Source organism: Nesoenas mayeri (assembly GCF_963082525.1).
Source record: "Nesoenas mayeri genome assembly, chromosome: Z".
NCBI classification, from domain to species: domain Eukaryota; kingdom Metazoa; phylum Chordata; class Aves; order Columbiformes; family Columbidae; genus Nesoenas; species Nesoenas mayeri.
The window spans coordinates 63,742,521-63,769,597 of NC_137542.1; the positions used below are offsets into that span (position 1 = coordinate 63,742,521).

At 40.1% G+C, this 27,077-nt stretch overlaps 1 protein-coding gene across 1 annotated transcript in view; it reads left to right on the plus strand.

Moving 5' to 3' along the window:
• Positions 1-679: 679 nt before the first annotated feature.
• FAM169A (family with sequence similarity 169 member A) overlaps positions 680-27,077 on the plus strand; it is a gene marked incomplete at its 3' end in the record, with an annotated part of 31,371 nt that continues 4,973 nt past the window's right edge. Inside the window, exons 1-9 of the mRNA XM_080362537.1 lie at positions 680-709; positions 15,716-15,853; positions 17,355-17,454; positions 18,489-18,574; positions 19,995-20,166; positions 21,590-21,769; positions 24,835-24,963; positions 25,176-25,285; positions 26,955-27,009. Coding sequence (XP_080218663.1) covers positions 15,719-15,853; positions 17,355-17,454; positions 18,489-18,574; positions 19,995-20,166; positions 21,590-21,769; positions 24,835-24,963; positions 25,176-25,285; positions 26,955-27,009 — 967 coding nt within the window. The 5' untranslated portion in view covers positions 680-709; positions 15,716-15,718. The remainder of the gene's footprint in view (positions 710-15,715; positions 15,854-17,354; positions 17,455-18,488; positions 18,575-19,994; positions 20,167-21,589; positions 21,770-24,834; positions 24,964-25,175; positions 25,286-26,954; positions 27,010-27,077) is intronic.

Below are 27,077 nucleotides of genomic sequence, written 5' to 3' on the forward strand. Positions count from 1 at the left end.
CGCAGGCCGTCTCGAGAGTGGAAGCCCTTGTGCCGTGGGCAGTGGTGGTCAGTGCTGGGAAACAGGGTTGACCATTCTCCTTTGGAAAAGATGCCCTTGCAAGGAATGCAAGCCAGTTGGCTCCCCGGTTTGGTGAAGCGGAGCAGTGGCGAGGCTTCAGGCTGGCCCGTGGTGTGGGTTCTGCTGGAGACGGGCAGGCAGCCCTTCCCAGCTGGGGCCGTGGGTCGGCCTGCTCACAGAGGGAAGATTTCACCCCCAGCTTCATGGCGAGCTGCTCTGCGCGGCCTTGCTCCTTCCTCCGTGCAGGTACCACCCATCACCAGGACAGCCCTGGGCTCCCTCTGTGTGCCGGGGCCGCACGGCAGGTACCTCCACCCCCAGCGCAGTGAGTGACGCCGTGGGCTCCATCACGGCCGCCGAAGCTGACGATGGCACAGGTACCAGAGCTGCCGCTGCGGTGAGCGATGGTGCAGGTACCACCACCGCACGAACCGCCAGGGCGGGGGGCGATGGCGCAGGTACCACCGCCCTCCCCGCCGCGGCAAGGGACGATGGCGCGGGAGACCCAGCAGCCGCCATGGCGGGGGGCGCGGGGCGAGCGGCGGCGGCTCCGGGCGTAGCAGCTGGAGTGCGTCAGCGGCGAGGGGCGGAGAGGCCGCCGGGGGAGACGGTATCAGGCGCGGGGCAGCAGGACTGGGCGAAGCCGGAGGTGAGCCAGGGACCGCCGTGGACGCCGCCTCCGCCTCCATTCATTTCCGCGCCTCCGTCCTCGCCCGGTGCCGCCGCGGGAGGCTGCCCGGCCGGCTGAGGTGAGGCGCGGCGGAGCGTGAGGGGTGACCTGCTGGGGCGTCCCGCCTCTCCGCGTAGCCCAGCCGGGCCTGGCCGGGCGGGTGGGGGACTGGGCGGCCGGTTGCAGAGGCTGGGGAAAGGGAAGCAGGCCCCGGCCCCACCGGTGGGCGCGGACCGTGCTGCCCGGCGGGAGGTAGGTGGGCGGGCCGGAGCAGCCGCTGGTCCCCGGCCCCTGGCCCGCGGCAGGCCCCGACCCCGGGGCATCCCCACTGGGGGCAGCGCTCGGCCCCCGCCGCCCTCCGCGGCCATGGCAGCGAGCTCGCCGTCGCGATGTCGCCGAGGCCGCGGGGCAGATGCGGCTCTGTCAGGCGGCGGGGTCGGCCAGGCTCTCCCGCGGTGGGGGGCGGCCCGGCCCGGCCTCCCCTCGGCCCGGGCAGCCGCCCCGCGCCTCGCCTGGCCCCCGCGGGGTGCGGGCCGGGGCTTGCGTGGTGCCGAGTTCGGTGTGAGTTTTGGGCCAGGCCACTCCGTGTTGGGTAGGGCCAGCCATCTTTTGTGACAGCATCTATTGTAGCTTTCTAATTTGCGTATTATAGCCACACACACAGGTAAGATCTGTTATATATACATAATACCTTTATGCATATATATGAAAACAGAATTGCAATGCTACAATAGATGCCTCCCACAAAAGATGGCTGTGTGTCTGCATGCATATGTGAATACGTGTGGACACACAGTCATGCATGCTTCCATTTTTCTATGCGTGATGTGTGGAGTTCTTTTAATTTTATCTTGAGGTAAGATTGATTCTTCCCTCTTAAAATGGGAGGCATCTCGCCTAAGATATCTGTTGACGTAGCATTGCTATCCTGCTTATGGAGTGTTAAATCCAACCTGAGAAGGTGGGTTACTCTGGGAGCTAGAGCAAAAGCTTTTAGTAGCATTAATGGAAAACGAAATATATTAGCTTACTGATTTTATACACAATGTCCTATTTAGAGGAAGCCATTAAGGAGTCATCTTTAGGCGTTTCTGAGCTGTGGAGTTTTCAGTGTTAACAATGAGAAACTGGAAAAACTAGCCTGTGGTGTGGAGGCACTGTCCTGCTGATACTGTAGTGGTGAGTTTTTTATGTGTGTATGTGCGTGCAAGAGAGTGGAGGGGGTTTTTTACTCTTTTTGAGTGCAGGTACCTGTTCTATTTGTTTGGAGCACCATTGTCATAGTCTGGTATAGAACCGCCCAGTTTTTTAGGGGAATAATTATTGTGTCTGTGATCAGTATGAGAGGAGCGGTGCTGCTTCTATGGAGGACATATAAAAGATTGCTGCAGATCAGAGTGATCGTGGTCTCAGTTGTTCAAATGCGTCGTATGGGAACTGAATACATCTTCTCTCCTTAACCACACCAGCCGGTTTCTTGTTATTTAACTGACCTCCACTTGACTTAAATAGTGAAGAACTTCTCACTTCTTATCTTAGTAGTGGCTATTAAGAAGTCATTTTGGCATCTACTTCATAGAGGGAAAACATCAGGGCAGAGAGAGGTTTAAAATAAAAACGCTTAAATTCAGTTGTTAATCTTGGTGATCATCTCAATTTTAACACTGTTAATAAATGAAAAGCCACTGGGGACTCATATTTACCACACAGGTGTTTAAGTTGCCCCCCAATCCTCTTCCCCCAGTCTGATCTTAGCATCTGCTCTGTATGGAAGCAAATGTTTTACATTGCCTTTCTTTACTGTTTGGAAGATGAGTAATTACAATGGGGTCCTACCATAGTTTTCCAGTTTATTCTCACCAGCAATGTGTGATCGAGGCACACAGTGACATGTCTTTTTGGAGTGTTTCATAACTCCTTTACAAAGAGGCAGTACTCTGAGAAACTATTTGGAAAGTACTCTTAATTTCTTCTGTATGCATATTAAGGTAGAAAAAGTGGAAAAATGTCTCTTCACTTTAATAATTAGAAACAGTGTTTTGGTTGTGTGTGTGTCTTTGTTTTTTTAGCCTATCGGTTTTGCAAAGCACAGCTCAGAATGAACTTGGAACTCTCCTTACTTATCCAAACATCCTATCTGTGCAGGTAGGTTTAAATTGGACGCCTATTACAGTGCAGAATCTTTGCCAGGGAAAGATGGATGAAGTGCACATCAGTGTTAAGGCTGACACTTACTAATGCTCTTCTTTTCATTTTTTAATGTGAAAATTTGAAATGTTTGATATGAAATCACTAAGAAAAGAGCACTGAATTTGGTAGTATTAGAGAAACTCATCAGATTAGAAGAGCCCTTTACTTGCTTTCATTCTTGGGTCTAGTAGTACTTGGTTTATAAATCTCTGTCTTGTAGCAATCAATGAATATCGAGTAGTAGTAATCATTTGAAGATGTTATCAATTATATTTCTAAACTTCAAATACAAGTAGTAGTTACAGAACTGAAATAGTGCTTGCTTATTACTTATGCTTATTTTCACATTGTTACTCATTAAATATTTCTCTATTCAAGTACTTGCTTCACATTTCCTCACAGATAAATACCTTTCTCCAGGTTGTAATCTAGCGATCAGTTCTATCAGCTGTACATTCCAGAAGGCTATAGTCATCCTTGAATCTGTGAAAAGTGCAGTTTGGGACAGCTATGGTAGAGGTGCGTTCTTTTCTCTGGAACTGCTTTAATCAGTGTCTCTTGGGTAATAATTTTGTAAACTGTTTAAAAACAAAACCTTTCTCATAAAATAAAAATGGGTTTAAAACAAAAAATAAATCAAGGAAAATTCAACTGTCCTCTCAAACCTCTTCCAGCTGTTACAGTACCGATTAAACAACCCTGAGTAGAAACATGTGCTTTAATGTGTTTCCTCTACTTCTTTGTTTTAAATATGACTGAAATGGCATATGCAGTGTCTTGATATCTCTTCTCTGGCATTCTTGCAGTTTTGTCTGGTATTGCTTTTTTTTAAAAAAAAAACATGGCATGTGACAGCATATATTTATTTAATCACTGTAAATTTACGTGGTGTTCTCCAGTGAGCCTGAGATTTCAAAGAAGCTTTTAAATATTTCCCTAAAATATGTAAAAGAATCCTGCCCCAAAAGAGTGATGAGCTTTCAAATCTTTCCTGGAAAGAACCTAACTGGAACTAACTGGAAGAACTAACTGGAAAACCTACCTGTGTTTTAAATGATACATCTGTGTGTAATAAAATGATTCATTGAGTTGAAAATCTAGGAAAATGCACTTGTCTGAATTGCGTACTGGACTGTGTGTTGTACAGCTATTCAAAATAGCATTTTTAGATTTTTGATTTGTTTTCAAATCTGAGTTGTTCTGCTCTTGGTCCTGCGCTATAGAACAGGGGACCTGCATATTTACAGTGCCACTATCTCTCCCTCCTACTTATGGTTAGAAACTGTTTGTGGGCCGGGATGAATTGAAGTCACCATTACTCTTTCTTCTAGGCTTCATCAAAACATGTAAAGTAAGGGTGGTTAAGCAGGTTTCTTTGATTCTGTGGATCACTAAAGAGGAAGAATAATTGGTAAAAGGTGTGGTCTCCATTGAATTAGTAGCCCCTGAGGCAGTGCTAGGGGAACACAGCCTGTTCAGAAATTAGAGCATAGCAGTGGTCGTGAGCCTGCAGCTGCATCGGCCTTGCCCAAACACTGAGCATCCATGAACTTTGAATGGTACGACTTTATACTTACAATACACCAGGTGTAAAAATGTGAAATGTATTTAAGTTAACAAATGTATTGGTAGAAGACCAGTCTTTTATCTGTCTCTTGCAGGAAGCAAATCCTGTGAGGCTTTGTAGCTTGAAAGCTGTTGTAGAACTAGCCAGCAATAATTATAACTTTGTGGAATTAAAATTACTTGTGAGTTGCTAGTGATAAAATAGTTGGGGATGTTAACAATAACAATGTAAATGTCATTACAGTGCAGCACAGACAATGTGAAAGGATTTTAAAGTGTTGTAGTATTTTATTTCTTTTGATACTGCAGCATTGAGAGTTCATCTTGTGAGCCTTTAGTCTGAAGCTGCAGAAGAGAGTTTTCTGAAGAAGCAGGAGCTAACAACCTGATTCTTGCAACCCAGGCTTAAAGCTGAACGCTAATTTAGGGTTAATATAATGAGTCAGCAGTGCTAATACTGTTGCTGTTTTTTGTATAGTGTGGTATGGTGATATGTTCAGAGGCATGATTAACTTGCTAACTTCTAAACAATCCATAATGGGAAAGTAATGTCTGTATTTCTAAGGAAGAACAGTTATTGAAACTTTAAAGGAATTCTTTAAAAAAATAAAGTACATCTGTAACAGGATAGCTTAGGTACTAGGAGGTGTAGCTTAGAAGTTTGAACCTAACAAATGTGTAGTACAGTGAGAAGCAGGAGAAATGTGTATTCACAGAAGCGCCCATGTTCTTGGAAGGATGTCAGGGTGGTTGATGAACACGATAAAGCCAGGATGACACCAGGGAGGAGGTTGTGTGTGAATTCCTTTCTGCTATTAGAGACATTTTTGCCAACATTCTGAGACACAGAACTTGAGTCCTGTGGTAACATGTTTACTGATAGCTAGTGAATGCAAGGTAATGAATATTTTTTTATAATGCAGCTGTGGTGAGTTGAACTAAACCAGGAGTACCTGTATACCCAGACAATTGAGGGAAACAAAAGTGAACCATCTACAAGTATGAGACTGCTGAAAGTGAAGGCAAACACAGAGCTGCTCAGGAATTTGCTCTGTCAGCTAAGGAATTTGCTAAATACAGGTTTTGATGGCAGCAGGTATCGATAGTGAGGGGAAAAGATTCCTTTTGGGCAAGATGATGTGCCTTAAGCTGCTGCTCATTTGTGTGGTCCCATTGGAAGGCTTAGAGAAGAGGGATGTGAGTCAGTTGATTTTTGAACATATTCTTGAGGGCTCTGAGTAATGAAATACTCTTTTGATGCTTTGTTCTTCCATTGTTTTGTGAGCAGGACTTCTACGCAAACAAGAAATACCAAATCTTGCTACATGTTTTTTTCTTCTATCTGGAAGAGCCTACAAGATGCCTGACTCTTTCATAGCTTCTTACTCACATTGATGCTGGGTTTGAATTTGTGTTTCTTGGATGCTTATTTTTCAGAGGGTGGAGTTTACTTATAGTTTTATAGTTTTAGTTCATATGTGCCTTTTTTTTTTTTTTGTCCTTCTGAAAATGGGACGAAGAAGACAAACTTACTGCTAAGTCAAGCTGTGAGATAGATTAGGGTAGTCTGTCTGTGTGGCTTTTGTAAAGGTGAGGAAGCACTGGTGCTGTTTTGCATTGATATATGGAGATATTTACACTTACTACTGCATTTGTGAAAATGGTATCTGTCAGCTGGGATGGTAGCTTGAAATGTCTCTTCACAAAGTGATTGGGCTCAGGCAGCCACACAGTTATGACTTACTCATCATGCCTGTGGCCCAAGCATGGTATGTGAAAGCCCCGATTACTTCCTTTGAACATTGTTCTTTATGTCTGTAGTATTCTTGTCATTTGACTTTCACCCTACCAGTCCCTCAAGAAAGGCAGGTAGATTTATTTCTAGTTATCTGTGTCCCTGGCTCTTCTGGTGTTCTTTGATCCCACCCTGTTTTGATAAATCCACAAACTGCATTGCCAGGACATCCATAATTTTGTTGTACATTGTCAGGACTCTAGCTGTGTGCAGCTGAAAGAGTTTGCTAATGTAGAACACAGACCACAAACAGCATGTAAAATTCAGCACTTACTTTTATTAAACACTATATTTTTAACCATCTGTCATCCTCTGAAGATAATTGTAATAACAGTTGGATGGTTGCCTGCTCCCTTTTTTGGAAAAAAGGAATTCTTAATCTGCAGTAAGGTTTGAATTCCTACTGCTCCAAATATATTCTTGTAGCAGTGATTTGCCTAGTCTGCAAGGAAGTTTTGGTTTGATTGACAGGGATCTGTTATTGCAGTCTTGTTTATTTGCCTTCTCTGCTTCGCTTCGGTGATTTACTCCTACTCCTGGGAAGATCCCATGTTAATTTCTACCACCCCCCAGCGTTGTGTTCCCGTCCCCCCACCTCCGCCCAGTTTCTGCATTTTCATTTGAATCACCACAAAGCCAAGGCAATTGCTGCCTTCTTAGTTACAGGTCTCCTGCTGCGAATGACTTTAAAAACAAAACAAACCCACCTAACCATAATTTAAAAGAGGCAAAAAAAAGCCTGAATACCACTTGAATTTCCTACACCTCCTCTGCTGAAAGCCACAACATCCCGAGACTTCATGTGGCTAGCTGTAGCTCAGGCAACTGCTTTAGTAACTCCTCGGGTATGGAGGGTATGATTGCAAAGCTTAATGACATGCTGCTCACCGTTAGTAACCATGGTCACCATCACATTTGAATTTGCATGTGGAATAACCTCCAAGCAGCCGTAAAGAGAGTTGCTGTTTTTTGGTTTGATGAGCAGTAACTCATTAGATTGTGCTAACATGTGTCTGCAATTGTCTGGCCTGGTCTATTCAGCTTTGAAGTCCACCCCAGTTGTGGTGATAGGGGAGGGAATGGCACAACCATGCGTTTTGAAAATGTATGCAAATTTGTACATAGGTTTACTGCAACACCAGTGTCACTGCAGTGTTAGGCTGTTTATGTTAGGCTTGATAGTCCACCAGCTGACTAACCAGATTCAGTGGGGTTTTTTGTAAGTGTGGTCAAGAGCAGAGTTTGCTTTATTGTAGTTATCTTTAAAATAGCTAGATGTATTTCTGAGGTGGCCCTTCCAAACTGGAGGGATGATACTAGAGGAAGCCATGAAGGTCTGAAAACTGAACAAGTTGCCAAGAAACATGGGCACCAAGTGGTAGTAGGAAATACTCTTCTGATAGCAAGTGGCAAATAAAGATGCAGAAAAACAAAGAGGAGATGCATCTTTTTGCCTTTTTGAAGAGGTGCTTTGGGAAGCAGAAGGTCAACGTAAGGATGTGTAGTTGTGGAAGACTAGCAGGGGCAAGAGCAGCGTGGCTGGATGTGTCCCAGGTGGCCAGCAGACACCTGAGGAAGGGAGCTAAGTGTGGGCTACTAGTGCTGAGCCTTTAAGAGCAGATGCTGTGGGGTATGAAGTGCAGGAGCAAAACTGGAGGAAGCTGCGGGTGGAGCTGGAGAACTGCAAAACAGCTGCTCTGAACTGCTGAGGCACAGAAGAGAGAAAAAGCAGTGACCAGAGAGGAAAGGTGGGTCTGTAAAGGGTATCTGTGTGGGTTTTGGTGTTATGTTTTTTAGACCCTAAGCAGGTTTATCTTGTGAAGGGGAGATAGAGGAAAGTGGGAGATTAGAAAGAAGAGTGAGTGCTGAGTACAGGAGGGATCAGATGTACGTCAGAGAGGCTGATGCAGGAAGTAATAATCCCACTTTGTCCTGCATGCCTGTCTTTCACTTGTTCATTATTTTCAAACACAATTGGAATATATTTTCGTTTTGTGTATGGATGTAGTCACCTTGAATCTGAGAAGCTGAAAGGGAAGGCATGAAAGGTTTAAGAAAAACTCTAGATTTGTTAATTATGGCTATTTTCAGTAGTCTCAAACACAGAATTTTGGTTTATTAAATCTCTGGCACCCTTTCCTTGTAGGAATCGCTTGCACATATTAATTTATCAAAACTCTCTACTGAAGAAATTGCTCCTCAAGAAACCAGATGATAATCTCATTAAAATGTGAGACTGTATAGAAAAATGTAAATAACAGATTAGCAGTTTGTATACCTAAAACTTAGTCTTCGATTTAAATAGGCTACCTAATCAAATACCTAATTTTAATCACTTGAGCAAAATGCCAGTGGTGTTACACAGGTGTTTAATCAGGCATATGCTTAAGAACCTTACCTGCCTAAGATGGGTATGAAAGTGAAGTTGTGTAATATATTCTCCCAGTACTACTCTGTCACCTCAGTTTTGTCAAGTTTTCTGTCCTGTTTTCATCAAAGCCATATAATTCCATTCTATGCATTCATGTTTTCTGCAAGTCTATCCATCAGTTGATTGAAAGTACTCTTTAAAGCTGTTACTTATACTTTAATTAGGAGCATCAAGTTTTATAGTAGCACATTTTGCTTGCAGTTTAGTCTTTTAGAACTACCAAATGTTATTTTTTTTAATGACATGTTAGAACATCCTGGATATATTTAGTTGTAGGATGAACTTTTAGATACTTTTTTTCTGACTCTATTTTGTTTTTAATGACATTAATATACATTTTTCAAACTTTATTTTTTTAATTGAAAAGAAGTCATGTGCAAATACTTTTTTTTTTTTTTTTAATGTGGAGGACTCTTTTATGTTTCATTTGACAGGAGACTATTTGAACACAGTTGCATAGACCTTTTGACCATAATTCTTGCTGATCTCCACTGCAATTGTGTTTTATACCAGGACTAGGGAATTGAATCCTTTCTGTAGGTTTCATAATTCCATGTTATACAAGAAAATGAAAGTTAAATTGTGATGGCTAATTAATGAGTGGAAATGTTTATTTTTATTTGTTTGCATTCAAAGCAACACCTTAGATTTGTGTCTCTGATAGAAATGCAGGGCTGCATAAGCTGCTTCAAGCAGATTACGGATAATGTGGTTGACGTATTAATCCATAGCTTTTGGTGGATGTTGACAACAATTTCTAGACCACTGTCCTGCATTTCCTTAAGAACTTTCTATTTGGGATTTTATAGTGTATGAATAGACCTTATTTGGCGTTTTATGTTCCTTTTCTAAAAAAACCCTACAACAACACCACCAAACCAAAACAGAAAACAAAACCTCAGTTTCTTCCTTTTAGGAAAAAAAAACCAAACCAAACCAAAACAACAAACCCTAAACCAGAGCAAATATATCTGAGTTGGCAAGAGCTTGTATTTAAGATCAATGTGTCTTTATCCTCTAAAAACGTGAACAGAAGCCACGCTGCAGGAAATAGTATTTATGTGACTTAGTACTATGGTGCAGATAATGGCTTGAAGATCACTTAGGAATGTATAAAACCAAGCTTTTAAAATTAAAACCCAAGAAAAATACCTTTAAATATATAGTTATTTGAGCAAGGAGGATTTGAGTTGTCTGTTCAGTGTGGCAGATGAGATAGAGTATTGTTGTTGCTTCTTTGAGCCTGTATGATTTTCAAGAAATCCTAATAAATGCTCTAGTGTTCAAAGAACAGCTTGCCTTTCCTAAAATGTCTTTCTCTTACCACAGTCAAGATACGTTACATTACAAATTAAAAGACATGGGGATATTTATAAAATGTGAAAGCCTCTTTACAGTAGTGGTCTAAACTGTTAATTATGGGACAGGTTTCTCTATGAATTTCAAACTAGCGGAGTCACCATAAAACATATTTGAATGATTGAATATCTTAACATAGCTTTAAAATTTACTTATTTCTATATTAGAAAAAGATTAACAACGTTTTTACTTAATTAAATGTTTCAGACCATGTTTGGGTAGAAACAAGAAAAAATGATATTTAAAAACAACCCCTCCCAATTTAACGTATTTGATGTTGAATAAAGAAGAAACAAAAGCCATGAAAATGTTTTGTATATATGACAGCTTGTAGTCTAAGAACAGAAACACTTATATAATTTGTCTGTTAATAGAATTAGTGTTAGTGGAGCTTAACAATTTTAGAAGGGGCAGATGTAAGACTGTTTTTTGTAGTTGAAGCTTTAAATTTTTTTTATTTTGTATCCAACTTTTGTATAGTGTCACAGCTTTCACCAAACCATTTCAGGGGGGGAAACTGACATGGCAAATTATGTTCCTGCTGCTCTGTTTGAGAAGATTATTGCTGGTTTGGTGCATCATCAGATCTGGTTCCTGAGCGTGGCTTGAGACTTCTGCAGTCATGGTTTTGTTTTCTCTGGAACATCAGCAGCTAGGGTATATATGGAGATATATATTTGGTTTGTTGTTTATCTTCTCATTATGCTATGCAGGTGTAGCTTATTGCTAGTCTAGGAAATTCTGGTAGGATTATATTTTTAAGATAGAACTTTGTTCAAGGTGTGCAATGATTATGAAGGAATGTGTGGCAGTCTTTGAGGAGTTCTGTGATACAGTAGTTCAGTGCTTGCTTAAATAGGTTAAAGCTTAGGTCAGGCACTACTGCTGTTTAATTTTTGTCACCATAGGCCAATACTTCATTACAGGACTGGACCTGATGTGTGTCCTGTGGGCTGAGGCTGGATTAGTTGTCCTGGTTTACCAGAAAATTTCTGCAGGTCACAGCTTAAGCACCCCAGTATCTGCTCTCTAGACTTCAAATACCAATAAAAAACCAAAACAAAAAACAAACAAAAAAACCAAAAACAGACAACCAACAAAACCCAACAACAACCAACAAAAATCACATAGAAACCCCAAACCCAACCAACAAAAAACCCCTAATTATTATTTCTTGTTAAGCACAAATTTAAATCTGAAGATTGTTCACCTGCTATGTAGCTGTTGATTTCGTTTTGCCAGGCATCATTATACCAGGCATCTTTATCTATCCCAGTTTTTCTATGTTGAAAAGTCCTTGGTGAATTGTTTGTGCATTTAAATTGTGCTGTGTAAGTAATTGTCTACTTCCAGCATTTGTCAAGTTTTGAAACAATTTGTGTTCAAGTATATCAAGACCTTGGTAAAGTATTTCTCATACTGGTCTCTATAAGGTAATGATTATTTGCATTTTGTAGATGAGGAGTTCAGGCAGATCAAATAACGTGTACTCACATGAAGTCTGCCAGAGCTGGAAATTAATCCTGATTCCTCTAAATCTAAACCACTTAGACTTCAGTCCCTCTAAGATCAATGTACCCAAAACAGTTTTAAGCTGCATTTAAGCCCTCTGACGTGCTGTAAGAAATAATACAGCTTTTGGCTTCTTTCAGCTGTTTTGTGGGACTTTTTTTGACAGTCAGCAAGGGGATGAACAGATCTCTTAGTTCCTGCTGAAATTCACGTATGAGCTGGAAGCTGCATGTACTGTGCACCTCTCCTTCATGCACTTCTAAGATAGAATAGGAGTTGCAGCTATAATGTATAATTAAATCAATTTGCAAAGTTGCCCACTTTTCTACTGAAAGGTATTTTTTTAGCCTTATGTTTATAGTAATAAAGATTTTGTGAATAAAGAACAGCCTCAGTTGTACAGGAATGTGTTCACTCATTTTGTTAAATGTGTATTTTTTGGTATTCTTGAATTGATCTCTGTTAACCTCTGGTGCTGCAGCTGTTCTGAAAAAAGGACGTGCCATTTCTCCCGTAGTAGCTCGTGTAATGTTGACAAGGGGGAAAGTGATACAATTCCACATTAAAGCAAACATTGTTCATGTGAGTTTAAGACATACAATCTTTATTACTGTTATGTGAAATGATATGGTTTTGAAGAGTGCGACATTTATTTTCATTCAGTTGAAACATGAAAAACATTTGCCTCTTTTAAAAAATAAAATAAATTTTATTCCCCCCCTCCAAACACACATTTTAATATGCCTTTTGTACAAATGGTCGTGATGAGTTTGGTTGCTTAAGGCTACGTCGTATGTGCTCGGTCATCCTGACTGTTTGGTAACCAATCGGAGTGGTACCCCATGACCAGAGCGTGGTCCCACAGTGCGTGACAAGGATTTGACCTGACAGTTTTACAGTCGTGCAACACATAGAGGCTTAAAGCAACAAAAAAAAGGGCATGAGAGATGGTGGCAGAGACCTCTGCTGTTGCTGCTGCCTCTGTGGAGAAAAATCTGTAATGCTCTTGTCAAGAAAAATTAAAAAGCTGGTTTTTCTTTCCTTTTTTTTTTTTTTTCCTCCTGTATTACTTGAGATTGGCTAGATGTGGAGCCACCTGTATTCTTACTTGGTTGAAGATGTTGACAAACCAGGTGTGCTTTTATGAGGGAAATGTATTAATTTATCACTATTGGAAACCATTTGGTTTGTCTTTGTTAAGTTATTTTGCCTTTCAAAATGAAGATGCTTGCATTTTGGACTGTTGAACTGCTTACAGCTCTGCTGTAGAGTGGTGTGGGATGTTCTCCTTTTATCAGCTATTTAATGCCTTTAATGTAATATGATAACTTTGTGTATTGTTACTAATTTCTCCAGGAATTTCATGAACTTAATTGTTGTAAAGTATTTCTCATCTCATCAACAAATGAGAAAAAGTATACCACACAAGTGTTTGAGAGCTTGTCACCATACATGTTTAATGTGCTGCATGGTACAAATGATAGATGATTATTTAGCAGGAATGGTTGAGTAGGTTTTCTTTGGTTTAGTCTTGAAGATTGCTCTGTATTGGTGTTTTTTGTGGTTGTGTTTTTTTGTTGGTTTGTTTCTCTTCCCCCCACCCCCATAACCTGTTCTCTGTAAATGATATGAGATGAAAAGTCAAAAGTGACTAATGTAAATGAGTTGGGAATGGATAAAAATCAAAGTACGCTATATGAAAGTGCCAGGTAACCCAAACAGCTCAACAGAAAGAATGTCCTTGAATGATGTTGGGTGCAATTCAATGAATTTATTAAATAGTAGAAAAGAGTCTTTTGTCTTTTTTTACTTACAGGCAAAGATATGGTCATTGCTTTTACTTTCATAGTGGTATAGTGGTTGGAACTCAAATAATCTACTGAATTTCTTATTGCATGTTTTCTGCTTTGGCCTTGCATATTTTTATTCTAAAAAATGTCAGGAATTATTACCTAGAGGCTTTCAGTTATAGCTTGTGGCTTGCTTGTCTATTTGTCATTTAATAATGAAAACTCAGCTCGGTCTGGCTGTTATTGTGGGAGTTACTCAAGCACTTAGGTATTTCTGTAAGAGTGGAGGGGGATTTCCCCTTTCTGCCAGCATACAGAAAATTAAATTGTGACTTTCATATGTCTGTATTCCTATAAAACAGAATTTACCAGGCCTGTTGCAGTTTACTGGGTTTTAAAGCCTCATCCTGTTGTAGTAGCTGAGACATGTACTCTCACACTACACCTCTTTTTTTGTTTCTCTTCCAAAATACTTACATCAAGCTAGTCACCTTATTTATATTACAGTATTGCTGGTGTGTTTCAGAACTATAGTATGGGTGGATAAAACCGCGTCTGCTAGAGGTGAGGAAACCAGCAGTGGATTAATTTCTCGCCGTGCAGCAGCTCCTTTGGCTGCTGGGCATTGCTGCTGCATTCAAAGGCACACATGCCTCACCTTTGGTTTGCAAACAGGAGGAGCAAATGAAGTTTGCTGGTGCCAAGTGTCTCTTGCTTCCTTCTGCTCTGTTAGCAAGGACAGCACCTGGAAGGTGGGAAGAAACTGCTGGAGGATTAAGAGTTGCAGTGGAGCATCTGAAGGAGACAGTGACCAGAAGCAGGAGGAGTGTGAGAGACTGGAAGAGAAAGCAAGAGAAAACCCAAATAACAGATTAGGGGAAGGAATGAGCTGAATTTGAAAGGAAATTGCTGTGGCAATTTGTATTTATATCTAAACAATAGCATTTGTGTTTTCATCACGAAAAGCACTAAAGCCAGCAGTTGTAAATGCCAGTGAAACCATGTCCAAGTTTATTTTTTGATTTTTAACAGGAAAAAAAAAATCTCTTGTAGAAGGAGCAGCCTTATCTATTCAAGCAACTTAATAATAGTAGGTTATTGCTGTTAAAAAGCTTTCAAAATGCAGACTTTTTAATTGCTACTGGGTAAGTTGAAATAAAAACTTATTCTGCATGTGATTTACCTGCGTCAGTAGAACACTGAGTGGAGGATTAATGGTAGGAGACTGGAGATCAAGGAGAAAATAATTGGAGACTGTGATTTAAAATAAAATTTTTTAAAAAGTACTTCATAGTGACGACTAGGAATTGTAAATCTTCTATGAAAAGCTTTGTGGGTTTGGGATTTGAGTGTTGAGTCCCTGGGAGCTGAGTGAGACAGGTCAAGGAGATGGCTGTGTTCTGCCAGAACAGGTTCTCATGAACTTGTGGTAGCTCATGCTTGTGAGACTTTGGGTTGTAGCTCAAAAGGAGCTGAGAGGTCTGTTTCTGTGTATAGTTTTATAGAGCTGCAAGAGCCTTAGCTGAAGAGGACTCAGTGGATTTCAGGAGATTTTGTTCATCTTTATTTGACACCACTTCAACAAGGAAGACTTGAATCTTAAGAGCTTTCAAGAGGTTATTGCCACTGTGGTTGGTCTTCAGTGGTTTAGTTTGTCTACTCACCACCTTAAAGTGTCTCTTTGGTCTGTTGTGAGCTCTTGTTTTTAATGAGCTTGTAGCATCTCCTGTTGGCGATTGAAATGCTTTTGGAAACAACCAACTAGTAGGCACATGAACTGTCCAGCTGTTGAGAGAAGTTCTGAACAGTGCTTTGGGTTCTTCAGAGATACATTCAGATGCCAGGTGTCCAAAATAAATGACCTTATCTTTCTTGTTGGTCTTATCTAACCTTGTTGTTATCTTTTGAGCTGTTTGCTTTTCATTTGACTGGTTGCTTATTGCTTGATCTATGGCCTCAAAAACATGCGCTGGGAGGGAGGTAGCTGAGCTTGCTGCCTCAGGCAGCATGTTGTGATCTATGGTATATGTACTGCAAACAAGGGGCTTGTGTGTTGCAAATCTTCTGTGTTTGCGTCTGGGAGGATCTATGGGCTAAACCCATCCTTTTCTGCTTACAAAGGCGGGTTGGGTTCATGTATTGTTTCACAGATGTTGTTAATAGACACCATCCTAATTAAGTGCCTGCAGCATTTCTCCTTTCTGGCTTGGATATAGAGGGCTCTAGAGTGCTGGGGGGAGCGGGGAGTGTTCAGCAGTCTTAGTTATGTATTTAGTTATGTGTTAAACAGTGCAGCATGTCTCTCAAACTATCAACAGTAATAATTTTGCTTATTTCTCAAGAGGATGTCATTCCCTGTGGATGTGTTGAACAGCTACAGCCATGAGGACCTGGAGAGCTCAGCAGAAAACTACTTGTCTGACCTTCGCTGTGGGAATCCAGACCAACCTGAATTCTTGTCTCTGCCAAACCATCGCAAAGTAAGAACCAGCAAATACCTTAGTCCCAGTTTTCTTGACATACTCATAGATCTAAAAGATCTAACATTTTTGGTCCATAAATTTTGCATTACGTAATTATTTTAGCAAAGCTTTTGTGTCTTCCAATTCCTGTTTGTGTGTTAAGCTCTAAATTTTAAGAAATTTTGTTATGGAATTTAAACTGGGCATCAGTGACAATTTGCTGCATCTAGGCAATGGGTCTGTACGCATTAAATCATTTTTTAAAAACCTTAAAATTTCAATTGATGAGTCAAGTTCTGAAAAAGCACTGTCTCATAGTCACAGAATCACAGAATGGTTGGGGTTGAAGTGAACCTCTGGAGATCATCTAGTCCAACCTACAGTCACAACCTGTCATTTTAACTAAGGAGTTAATGATTTACTGAAATGAACTGACTCTTTGTATCTCAATTTTTTTAGTGTTCTTCATGGTTGGGTTCAATTCTTGATCAGCAAGTTCCACTAATTTCAGAAGTGATTCTTTTTATCTGAAATATTCCTTGCTGTTCTAGTGTAGGCTGGATGTGACACTTCATGCTTTAAACACTTGTCACATGTGTGATAAGTTGGTCAATGTTGGCTCTGTCTAGATGAACGTTTCTATTAGAACTAGTACCAGTAAAAACAATGGTGTCAAATGAAAAATAAGTGAGCTGAGACTCTGTGGGAACAAAAGGTTAGTGCTGCAGATTCCTTGGCAGAAGCGGAGTCTTGACTACTCTCCTGCGTTTCGCTGCAAGTGCTGTATGCCTAAATATTTGCTTGTATTAACATTCTCACTTGTGGCATAGCGTATCATAATCTTCTTAAATTGGATAAGCAAATCTATTTACCTCATAATTTATGTCTGGCTAGTTTTTATGCATTAATTAAATATTGAAAAAATGTGAAATTATATCTAAATGCATTTCCACAGAGGTACTCAGCTCCTGAAGGGTAGATTGATTTAACCCTTCTCATGTTGCTCTTGAGGGAAAATCAAGCAGACGACTTTGGAATTTCTAAAATGTGTGCAATTTGAAGGAAGAAAACCCTTTTGAATCCAGCCTTCCCAGTTTAGCACATTAGGGCTTGTGTTAACAAACAGCAGTTTGTTTCTTTACTTGACTGTCTGCCTCGTAGTTCTGTTGGCTTTGGCAGCTTGCATCGCTGGGGCAGTTGAAGTGAACATACTGCTGGCTCCTTGCGCGTCTTACTTCAGTTGTGCACGTAAATACAAACTGCTGACAGCAGAGAGCTGCAACAGTATAAATTACTGTAGCTAATTCTGCCAGAGCTTGAGAGTCAGAGCTCTTTGTAATGTATTCTGTCTTTAGGAAGAACAATCTAAAGGGCCAGAAACTGATGCTTGTCCTTTACAGTTGACTGTTAAGCGCTTGGTTTGCTCATTTGACTTGCTCACCCAGCTAAACATTCTTTGTGCATTTTACTAATTTTTTTTTAGCAAGAGTCATTGAAATATTGTGTACTCTTGTTTCAGATTCCTCTTACCTTGTCAACTGTGGGCTTCGTTCCTCTTTATGGTGAAGAGCAGTCACACAAAGTTCTTGCTTTGTTTCCACCATGGGACTCACTCACAGGTTTCATTTTAAGATTTTTAATCTCTGCTGTTTCTTTGACAAATAGATGTAACCAGTCCCTCACTCATTTCACACTAGTGTATCTCATAACTTTGCCAGATTTTCCATTTGTTGTTTACTGTGTTCTTGTTTCTATACTATATTTTTGTTGTGGATTCATACACACAAGTTATCGAACTTTGCGTGCTAATCAGAGTACAACTGGACTTACTGATTTCACAAAATACTTAGCAAAATAACATGGCACTTGTCTGAATCAAGTGCAACGTGTATCTCGTGATCTCTCACCTCTCCAAAAGAAGTTTATTGAGCATTCATAGTATCCAATTATTTCCCCATTAATTTAGATGCTCTTTAGTAGCTATGTTTGATCGTCACCAAGTGCAGCACCTTTAGCTTTAGGTAGCGACATAGCTCTAGCTAAGGTGACATTTCACTGTTTTTTGGGGTCTTTTTCCCGATTTCTCCCTTCCTTTCCAGTCCTCCATGTTTCCTTCTCTTTCCATTAAATGCTATGTATATATGATTGCCAAGTTTGCCACAAATCCCTGTAGATCAACATCTTCCTGATCACTAATCTTATGGCCATCAGCCTTTTTTATATCCGACTCCCTGAAGCTTGCACAGTTTCAATATCAATATCCATTTTCAACCCAAAACTAAAATATATGTGTGAATGAGACTTCTCTTGGCAGGCTTGTTTTTTAGTGGAAGGAGGTGCTAGAGCACAGTGATGAAGGATAGTGCATATGTCTGAAAACAATTCCTGTATGTTGTACTGCACAAAATCTGTGTTTTTATTGTTTGTGGTTTTCAAACAAGTTTGGGACTAGGGAGCATTGCATATGGGGGGGGTGTATAGCACCGCATTTGTTGTGCTAGCATAGTAAGAGCTGCATGAATATAGTGCCAAATAAAAGATTCTTAACTTGGTTACTACAGTGTTATTCCTAATTATTTGGCAGCTTTAAATAATATCTTTCTTTTGGAATTGTAAGAATCACTAACTTTTTATTTCCTGTGTTTCTTTCAAGCTGTAGCCCTGTATCTTGCTGACCAGTGGTGGTCAGTTGATGACATTGTGAGAACATCTGTTCCTGCTAGACAGGGGCTTCATCAGGTAAAGCACTGTAACATTCACCTCGCAGTTATTATTATCCTTCAAGATAATAGCAAGTTATGATGAGTAGCTAGTGTGTGAGATGTTACATGTTTTCATTTCATTCAGAAATGAGTTGGCTGTCTCATGTCAAAAGCAAGGTCAATGGGAATAGGGGAATAAGTACTACAGGGAAGGGAAGTTCATTGTGAAGTTAGTGTCTAGAGCAAGAGTGACTCTCGTACAGTAACTTCATATGTAAGCTATTTAAAAGTTAATGATGATGAGAGTTTATTTTTTAGAGCATTGTATATCTGGTTGTATTGAAATGTCTTGGTACAGTGGTGCATTGTACCCTAGCAGTACCTATTGGTCTCATCATGAGACTAGTAAGCTAAAAGTATTGTCAGGGGCCTGTTTGATAGAGGTGAGTTGGAGCTGATAGCTTGCAGTGACAATACATAAGGTTTGGAAAAGTAAACTGTGGTATCTGCTTTATTGCTTGTCATTGACCTTTGCTACCATTATTGACACCTGGGTAGCATGGAGGTTTGTTTTGATTTGGTTTGCTTTTCCAAAACTCGAAATCTGTATTTTTCCAGGAGTGTAATCTGTATCTGCTCGTGGAATCCAGGCACTCATCTTTGATTTGATTTTGTTTATTTATTTATTTACTCCAGAGAATTTGCCCTGTAGCCTTGTTTTCCATTTGCTTCTTAATGGTGGGATGGTGATTAAACCATGAAAGCTCAGTCTCTTACAGGCAGGGTAGCTGAAACTCTGGGCATTGGGAAGAGAGCATGGTTCCTCATTCGTCCTTCACAAGGGGGTAGGATAGTGGTGAGCTTAAATTTCATATGTAAAGGGAACCCTGCAGGACAGAGAAAAGGATATTGAGTTCTTTGTTTTGTGCCACAGAAATGGTTTTACCTAGTTCTTGCACTGCATCATCTCCTCTTGTCTGCCACTCTTACCAGCAGTGATTGAGTGTACCAAGTCCTGCTGCCCTGCGAGGCTCATCATTTCTCCTTTGTAGGGCTCTAATTACCTGCTAGCCTGGAAAGTCTTGAGGCTGGTGTACTGCTCCTGTGTTTGGTGAATGTTTCTTAAATCCAAAAAGTTTTGAGTTTAAATTTTAGAACTTCCCCTACTGCCCCTCTACCAGCACTTCTCTCAGCTTTTACCTGTTGGATTAGGAGTTACATAGAAATTGTGAAGTGCCCTGTGTCTGTGGTACTGCTTTCTATTTATCCTGTTGATAGGGCTTCTGAGCATCTCCTTGTCCTCAGGCAAACCCCAGAACTTCATCCTGCTTTAGCAGTTCCAGCTTCTCTTGACTCTGCAGTTGTGTTAACTGGTGACTTGGAAAAATAAGGTCTCTGATGTGTGAGTATTAACTGATCTGGGCACTCTTTTAAAATGTTCTTCTGCGTTTCTTTAGGTGAACTCTCTTGGAGAGAGGATTGTTCTTTATGTTCTGAATCGTATTATCTATCGGACGCAAGAAATGGAAGGAACTGACGTCCCATTTCTCTGTCATCGTAGCAATGACTATGCTAAGATCATGTGGAAAAAAGGAGAGGCTATTGGATTCTACTCTGTTAAACCTACAGGTAAAACACTTGAGTATTGTGGGATTTAGGGGGATAGATAGAGGGAGAAAGGGAGCTTATTTGAAGAGTATTGTATTTAGTAGACTTTACAAGCCTTGCAGGCCTAATGAGATGATGTTTTCCTGAAACCATAAGAGGTCAGATTGCTGTTAAAATGCCCAGCTCAAATGCTTATGTGCTTTAGCAATTTAAGAAAGTTCTTAGATTTCTTCATATTCCACAAAATACATTTAAAACTATAGAAATGAGGTATACCTCAAAATTTTTTGTCTGTGTGTGTTTTTTTTTTTTCTTCTGTAAAATAATTGTTTATGGTGGGATTGGGCTGTGCTTGGTGGTGTTTGGTGTGGGTTTTTTGGGGGGCCTGGGGTGGTGGTGGTGTTTATTTTTTTGGACCTAGCTCCAGAATGCAGACATGCTGTTAATCTCACATGATATCTCAAATGGTTCTAGAATCAGATGTCTTTCTCACTTAAACATTTTATAGCATGACAGCATAGAAACTTTGCTCAAAGCTGTAAGATTCAGCTACACCTGGTGATAACAAAAATATTCCTTTTCATTCCACACATGCATTCCCTCAGAGATAACAATTGAGCCTCCAGGTTTATGTTATTACTGTTAGACTTTCTGTTGTTTTTCTCTTTTTTCTAAAACATTATAATTTCCTTTTAGTTATTTTGGAATTCACTGTGTTTTTCTTGTTTTGCAGAATAAAATTTAGGCTGTTTAGCACATTGATAGTGCTTTGTAGAATACAAATATTTGGATCAAGGAGAAACAGTCTGGCATTTTTGTTCCATCTCTATCCATTGTTAACTAATTCAGGATTAATGGTGGTACTGGAGGATTGATGGAGATTTCCCCCATCTAACATATATCTGTGCCTTTGCAAACTTTAATAAAAAGTAGTAAACTTTCTGCGTCACTGACCTATTCTGGTCTGGCAACCAAGATAGGAATTAGTAGCTAATTAGTTCTGATTGTCTTTGTTTTTGTGTTTTGTTTTTCCTTTTCAAAAAAGTAAATTATGCAATGCATAATTTGTATAAGTCTCAGTATTATTTTTCTTATGGAATTGTATAGTGAGACTTTAAAGTGAGATTTTTCCTCTCTTTACCTTTGCTATTATTTTCTGCCACTATTGATTTTTTTTTTTCCTAACGTGTTAATCTATTAATGTATCTTGGCAACATTATGAAGCTTGCTCAAGGAGGCAATAATGGCTGATAGCAATTATTTATTTTTAATGAATGTTATAAATTATTTTAATAATTTAAAATATAATTTTATATGATTTACAGTTATACTCTCATGTCCATCTTATAAATTACAGAACTCTTCATTCGAATATACTAAAATGCATGCTGCAGCATGTTAATGCTGAAGTACTGATGGATATTTCGGCCTCCTGTTATTTCAGGAAGTGTTTGCAGCTCTCACCGTAATATGACTTACACACTGCCAGTGATGGACACAATGTTTGTAAGAAAGAAACATCGTGAGAGAGACTCTGGTCTAATTATGTTGGAAGACTTTGTGGATTCCTTTAAAGAAGACTCTCTTGGCCTACGGTACCCACTCTCATCCTTCATGTATACAGGCAAGCTCTTTATTTTATTCTTCTGTTCTTCTTTGTGCTTTCTTTACATGTCCAAATATGTGCTGTCATTCAAGCTTTCTGCTTGTGGCTGCATCCTCACTTTTGGTATTAAATGTTCTGCTCTTCACTGAAGCTTATAAATCCTGATTTGTTTAAGACAGTGAAATAGTTCCTGATTAGGTTTTTAATCCTCTACATGAGATCAGATTATTGGATCTCCATTGGCTTTCAGCTGCCATGAAGTTCACCACTGCATCCCCCCAGGCCTCCAGAATGGGCTGAGGTGTTTTGGTGTGTGATCTAAGGTCTATATAGCAGCTTTTTCTTGCTCACTCATAAGCCTCACAAGGTCATTTCATTCATGCCTTCTCGGAACTTCTGGTCAAATGGACATACTAGGCTATGTTTTAACTTGGGTATAAAAAGGCACAGTCCTAATGTACGAGGAAAACACTTACAGCTCTTCCATTAGCAATCCAAGAGGGGGTTATGTCATCTAGGAAATGACATACATCCTGGGAATGATGTTTCTTGGGACTGTGTTGAGGCAAGATGCATGTTTCCTTTACTCTGTTTCTCAAGACTTGTCTTACTCTTAGGCCATCTGCCAGACTTGCTTCTCTGAACATCTTCATCTGGCCTTCTTAGCCCCTGGAAATCTGCATTTCCAAGTTCCACTATCTGTTGTTGGATCTGACTAGACCTGGTTTTTTAGGCTTCAACCAGCAAACTGTCTTGAGCAGAATTTAATGATTAATCCATTTCCCTGGCCAAGGAATGATACAGCAGGAATCTAGGACAGACAAAGTGGATGTCATCATGGGAATCTACTGTAGGCCACCCAGCCAGGATGATGACACTGAGTTATTCTTCTTGGAACTAAGGGAAGCCTCTAAGTCATCTGCACTTGTCCTCATGGGGGACTTCAACTTGCCAGATGTCAACTGGAAATACCACACAGCTGGTAAAAACAGGTCCAAAAGATTCCTAAAGCATCTGGGTGATAACTTCTTGGTCAGTTCCCTTAGTACCTGTACCAGGAAAGGTGCCTTCCTGGATTTGCTGCTTATTAACAGGCAGGATCTTGTGGGTGAAGTGGCAATTGGTGGCTGCCTTGGCCACAGTGACCATGAAGCAGTCAGGTTCAAAATATATGCTAACAGGAGGAAAAGTGACAGCAAGACCTCAACTCTGGATATGAGGAGAATGGACTTCAGATTGCTCAGGGAACTACTTAGTAAGGTCCCCTGGGAAAAAGCTTTTGAAGGTGCTGGGATCTGTCAGTTCTGGTCACTTTTTAAGTACCACCTCCTAAAAGCACAGGACCAGGCAATTCCAAAATGTCCCAAGTCAAGCAGGTGAGGCAGAAGGGCAGCTTGGCTGAGCTGGGATCTTCTAGAACTAAGGCAAAAAACCCCCTAATATTTAGCCAGTGGAAGCAAGGTCAGGCAGAACTAGAAAGGTGCTGCTTGCCACCAGAGGAAGGAAATGCATGTGGTTAAAGCTCAAATAGAGTTGAAGCTGGCCAGTACTGTAAAGGACAATAAAAAATGCTTTTTAAAATATACTAATAGCAAAAGGCAAGCCAGAAATAACATTGGCCCCTTAGTTGATGAGCGTGGTCACCTCACAAACAGGGACATAGACAAAGCCAAGACATTTAATGCTTTCTTCGCCTCTGTCTTCAACACCAACAATGGACTCCAGGACTCCTAGAGCCCTGGGCCAGAGAACTATAACTGTGAGAATGGGGATGGTTATGAGTTTATCAGTCTTGTGTGCTATTTGCTGTTCTGGCTAGATCTGCGTGATGGGATTTATCTGAGTATACTTAAAGAGCTGGCCGATGTAATAGTGAGAACTTTCTTGGTGATTTTTCAATGCTCTTGGGAATCTGGAGTGGTCCTAATTGACTGGAAGCTGGCAAATGTTGTCCCAGTCTTCAAGAAGGGCAACAGGAATAACCCAAGTAACTACAGTCCTGTCATCCTCGTCTGTTCCTAGCAGAATTATGGAGAAGATTGTTCTGAGAGTTATTGAAAAACACTTGAAGGACAATGCAGTCATTAGTCCCAGCCAGCACGGGTTCATGAGGTGAAAGTCATGCTTAACACACTTAATTTCTTTCGACAACAAGATTACCCACCTGATAGACCAAAGGAAGCCTGTTGATGTGATATTTTTGGATTTCAGTAAAGCCTTTGATAGTGTTTCTCACAGTATCCTCCTCTACAAGATGTCCAGCCCACAGCTGGATAAACACACACCTACAGCTTCCTCACAAGGGAAGAAGGAGGGGCAGGCGCTGAGCTCTTCCTCTGAGTTGTCATATGCAGGGACAGGAGTTGGACTCAATGATCCTTGTGGGTCCCTTCCAACTCAGGACATTCTATTATTCCATTCTATGATTGTCCACTGAGATTATGCATCAATAATGAATCAGGTAAAAATGGTAGTTTTCCTGGAAGCTGCTAAAGAATAATGTCAAAGCATGCCACTCCACATGCATGTTTAGTATGTGTATCAGGAGAAGAGATGTGGATGGACAGCACAGAAGAAAATATTCCAGAAGTGAACAGTGTGTGGGTGATAAACCATGCAATGGTAGTGTGTTAGCATTCTCATAGAGTGCATTTCATAAGTGCCTATAGTAACACGGGGTGACAGAAAACACTTGACTATGTCCTCTGCCTAAGAGCCCTTTTGTCCTGGGTTGGGACATGTGATTGATTAGCAGGTACTGTGACCAGTGAAGCTGTAAAACTCTCAAGTGGGTGCCTAGAGAAGAAGAAGAAAACCCCACTCATCTTTGTTTGCAGTTTAAGATAATAATGGAAAGTGTTTAAACTTGAAGAAAGGTTTTATTGAGAAGGATGAGTAGGGTAAAGCAATATTATGTTTATTTCAGACTCATCTGTTCTGTTGAACAGTTCTTTCTGGGGTAGTTTGTGTGTATGATGGAAGGCTGTAAATTAATTTATTTTCAGGTAAACTTTAAAAACTGAGGTACAGCTGAGTATATAGTGTATATATAATATAGCTGTTTTTTTCTTATGTTTGTTCAGCTTGTAAGCAATATCTTGAGAAGTACCCTGCAGATCATAACCTTTTGTGGCAAGTGGAAGGACCAGGATCTTGGTTCCAGAGAACATCTATTGTCTTTATGATATATAGGGAAAATCTCAGAATTTCAGGTATGGATGCTTTGTTTTGTTGTTTTCTGACATTTTTTAAAAATTGAACAAACTCTCTACAACAGTGACTTCTGTGAACACTGTCTATGGAAATTAGCAGAAATATTTTTTTGTCCTGAGATCTGAGAGATGATATTTGGAATGGTTAATTGTAATATAAATGTACTATAATTTTCCGTTTCCCTATTTCCTCTTTTAAATCTTAACATCAGAGGCCGCACAGAAAGAAAATAAGAGTTCTCAAGCAGAGGATCATTGTTTGCAGTCTGCAGCCGTATCTGAAGCACGTGGACAAAACACGGAGCTGGAAACACAGCTAAGTGTAGGTACACGCACTGTTAACGTAAAAGCTCTCAAGCCTTTTAAATATATGGTTTTCTATACTCATATAATGCATCTTGTCCTATTCATCTGACCTGTTCTTTATGTTCAGTAAATATTTTTAATTTCTACAAAAGAATACATTTCTGAATTAAGAAATGAAGGATTTTAGCAGATTAGTGTGTTTGATCAACTGTGTGTTAATCTTGCTTGATATTTCTATTTGAAGTTCTCGAAGAGCAGTCCTGGGTTATGCAGAGAGTTTGTACATTCTGTTATCTCTTCAATTTAAGTGGCAGCTGGTCTGATTCAGATTCCAATAGTGATCATGTTGGCAAAATGATCTTAAAATGTATGTTTTGGTTGTAGAGCTATATAGGTATACTCAGAGAAGATAGCAGAGGGGTAGCATTTCTTCCTGTTTTTGTTGCTGTGAGTTAAGGACTCAAGCCCTGTCTCTTGCCTTCTTTCAAAAGAAGAAAACGGAGGATACCAAAGTGCTCCAACTCTCATAGCTTGGTAGAATTTGTGGCAGCTTTGTTCTTGGCATCTGCACTATCTATAAGCAGTTCTGGGATGCTCTGAAAACTGTTGGACCACCAGACAAAATAAAATACCCCACCTTCTCCCAAACCAGGAAAAAACATTCCTCAGCCTTCATTTTCACCTTCCACTTAGTGCTCTCTATTTTGTGTGTTTTGATGCTAGAATAATTTGTCATAATTTGTCTGCAAATTCTTACTTATTTAAAACACACTTGGAACTATGTCAAGCAGCAGAATATATGTATAGCCACTTCTTGCTGTTGTTCTTGTGTTGTACTGGAAGTGGGGCTGGAAAGGCAGCATAACACCTTGATGCCGGTTATTGTGAGTTCAGATTACTTCCAACAGCTAAGGAAGAGCAATGTCTGTAACTTTATTTGAATGTGTACGGTTTGTACCCACTCCAGAGTATCAAGTGCTTGACCACTGAGTCCTCGGCTAACTTGCAGAAAAAATGGGAATATTGGTATGGTGAGGAAGAACAAAAGGCAAAAGAGCTGTAGGGGGAGAGAACTCAGACATAAGCAGCCTCTTGCACTGGCTGTGCATGTAACTTACATTGCTGCTGAATCACTAAGTTCTGCTGATTTTTTTGGTTTGTTTTTTGTTTTTGTTTTTTTTTTGGCATGTGCAGCTGTATTGTTGCATGCCACAATAAAAATAATACTACAGAAGAGAATACAAATACAAAAATAAAGCTTTCCCATTAAATTTTGTCAGCTACTGTAGTGTAATCCCTCGAGTTTGTACAGAATGGGGGAACAAAAAAAATTCCTAGCATTTAATGATGTGGACACCTGTTACTAATGGAGTGGTTAGGAAAAAGACTTGGTAGTGTTGTTTATGATGACAAGTTACTTACAAGTCTTATCTTCTATAGTGAGACCAGAAGTAAAATGCAGGAAAAAAAAAATCATCATTGTAATAAAAATAATTAAAATCTCTTGACAGATAAGATACATACAAGTATCTTAAATTAAGAATAGTTGTAGCTGCTCTTCCATAGGATCATTACTAGGAAATCTTTTTAGATGCTTCAGAAGGATGCAACCACAGGTAGGGAGATGAAGGTGTTTCAGTCAGTTCAGGTTTTGTAATAACATTATCTTTGCTTTTGCCTCACAGTCTGAACCTCAAAAAGGTAAAGAATCAATAGATGCCCATGGAAGCACATCCGAAGGTAAAAATAATCTTGATTATCAGTATTGTTTACTGTGGATGTTAGCAGGCTCTTTCAGTCTTAGCATG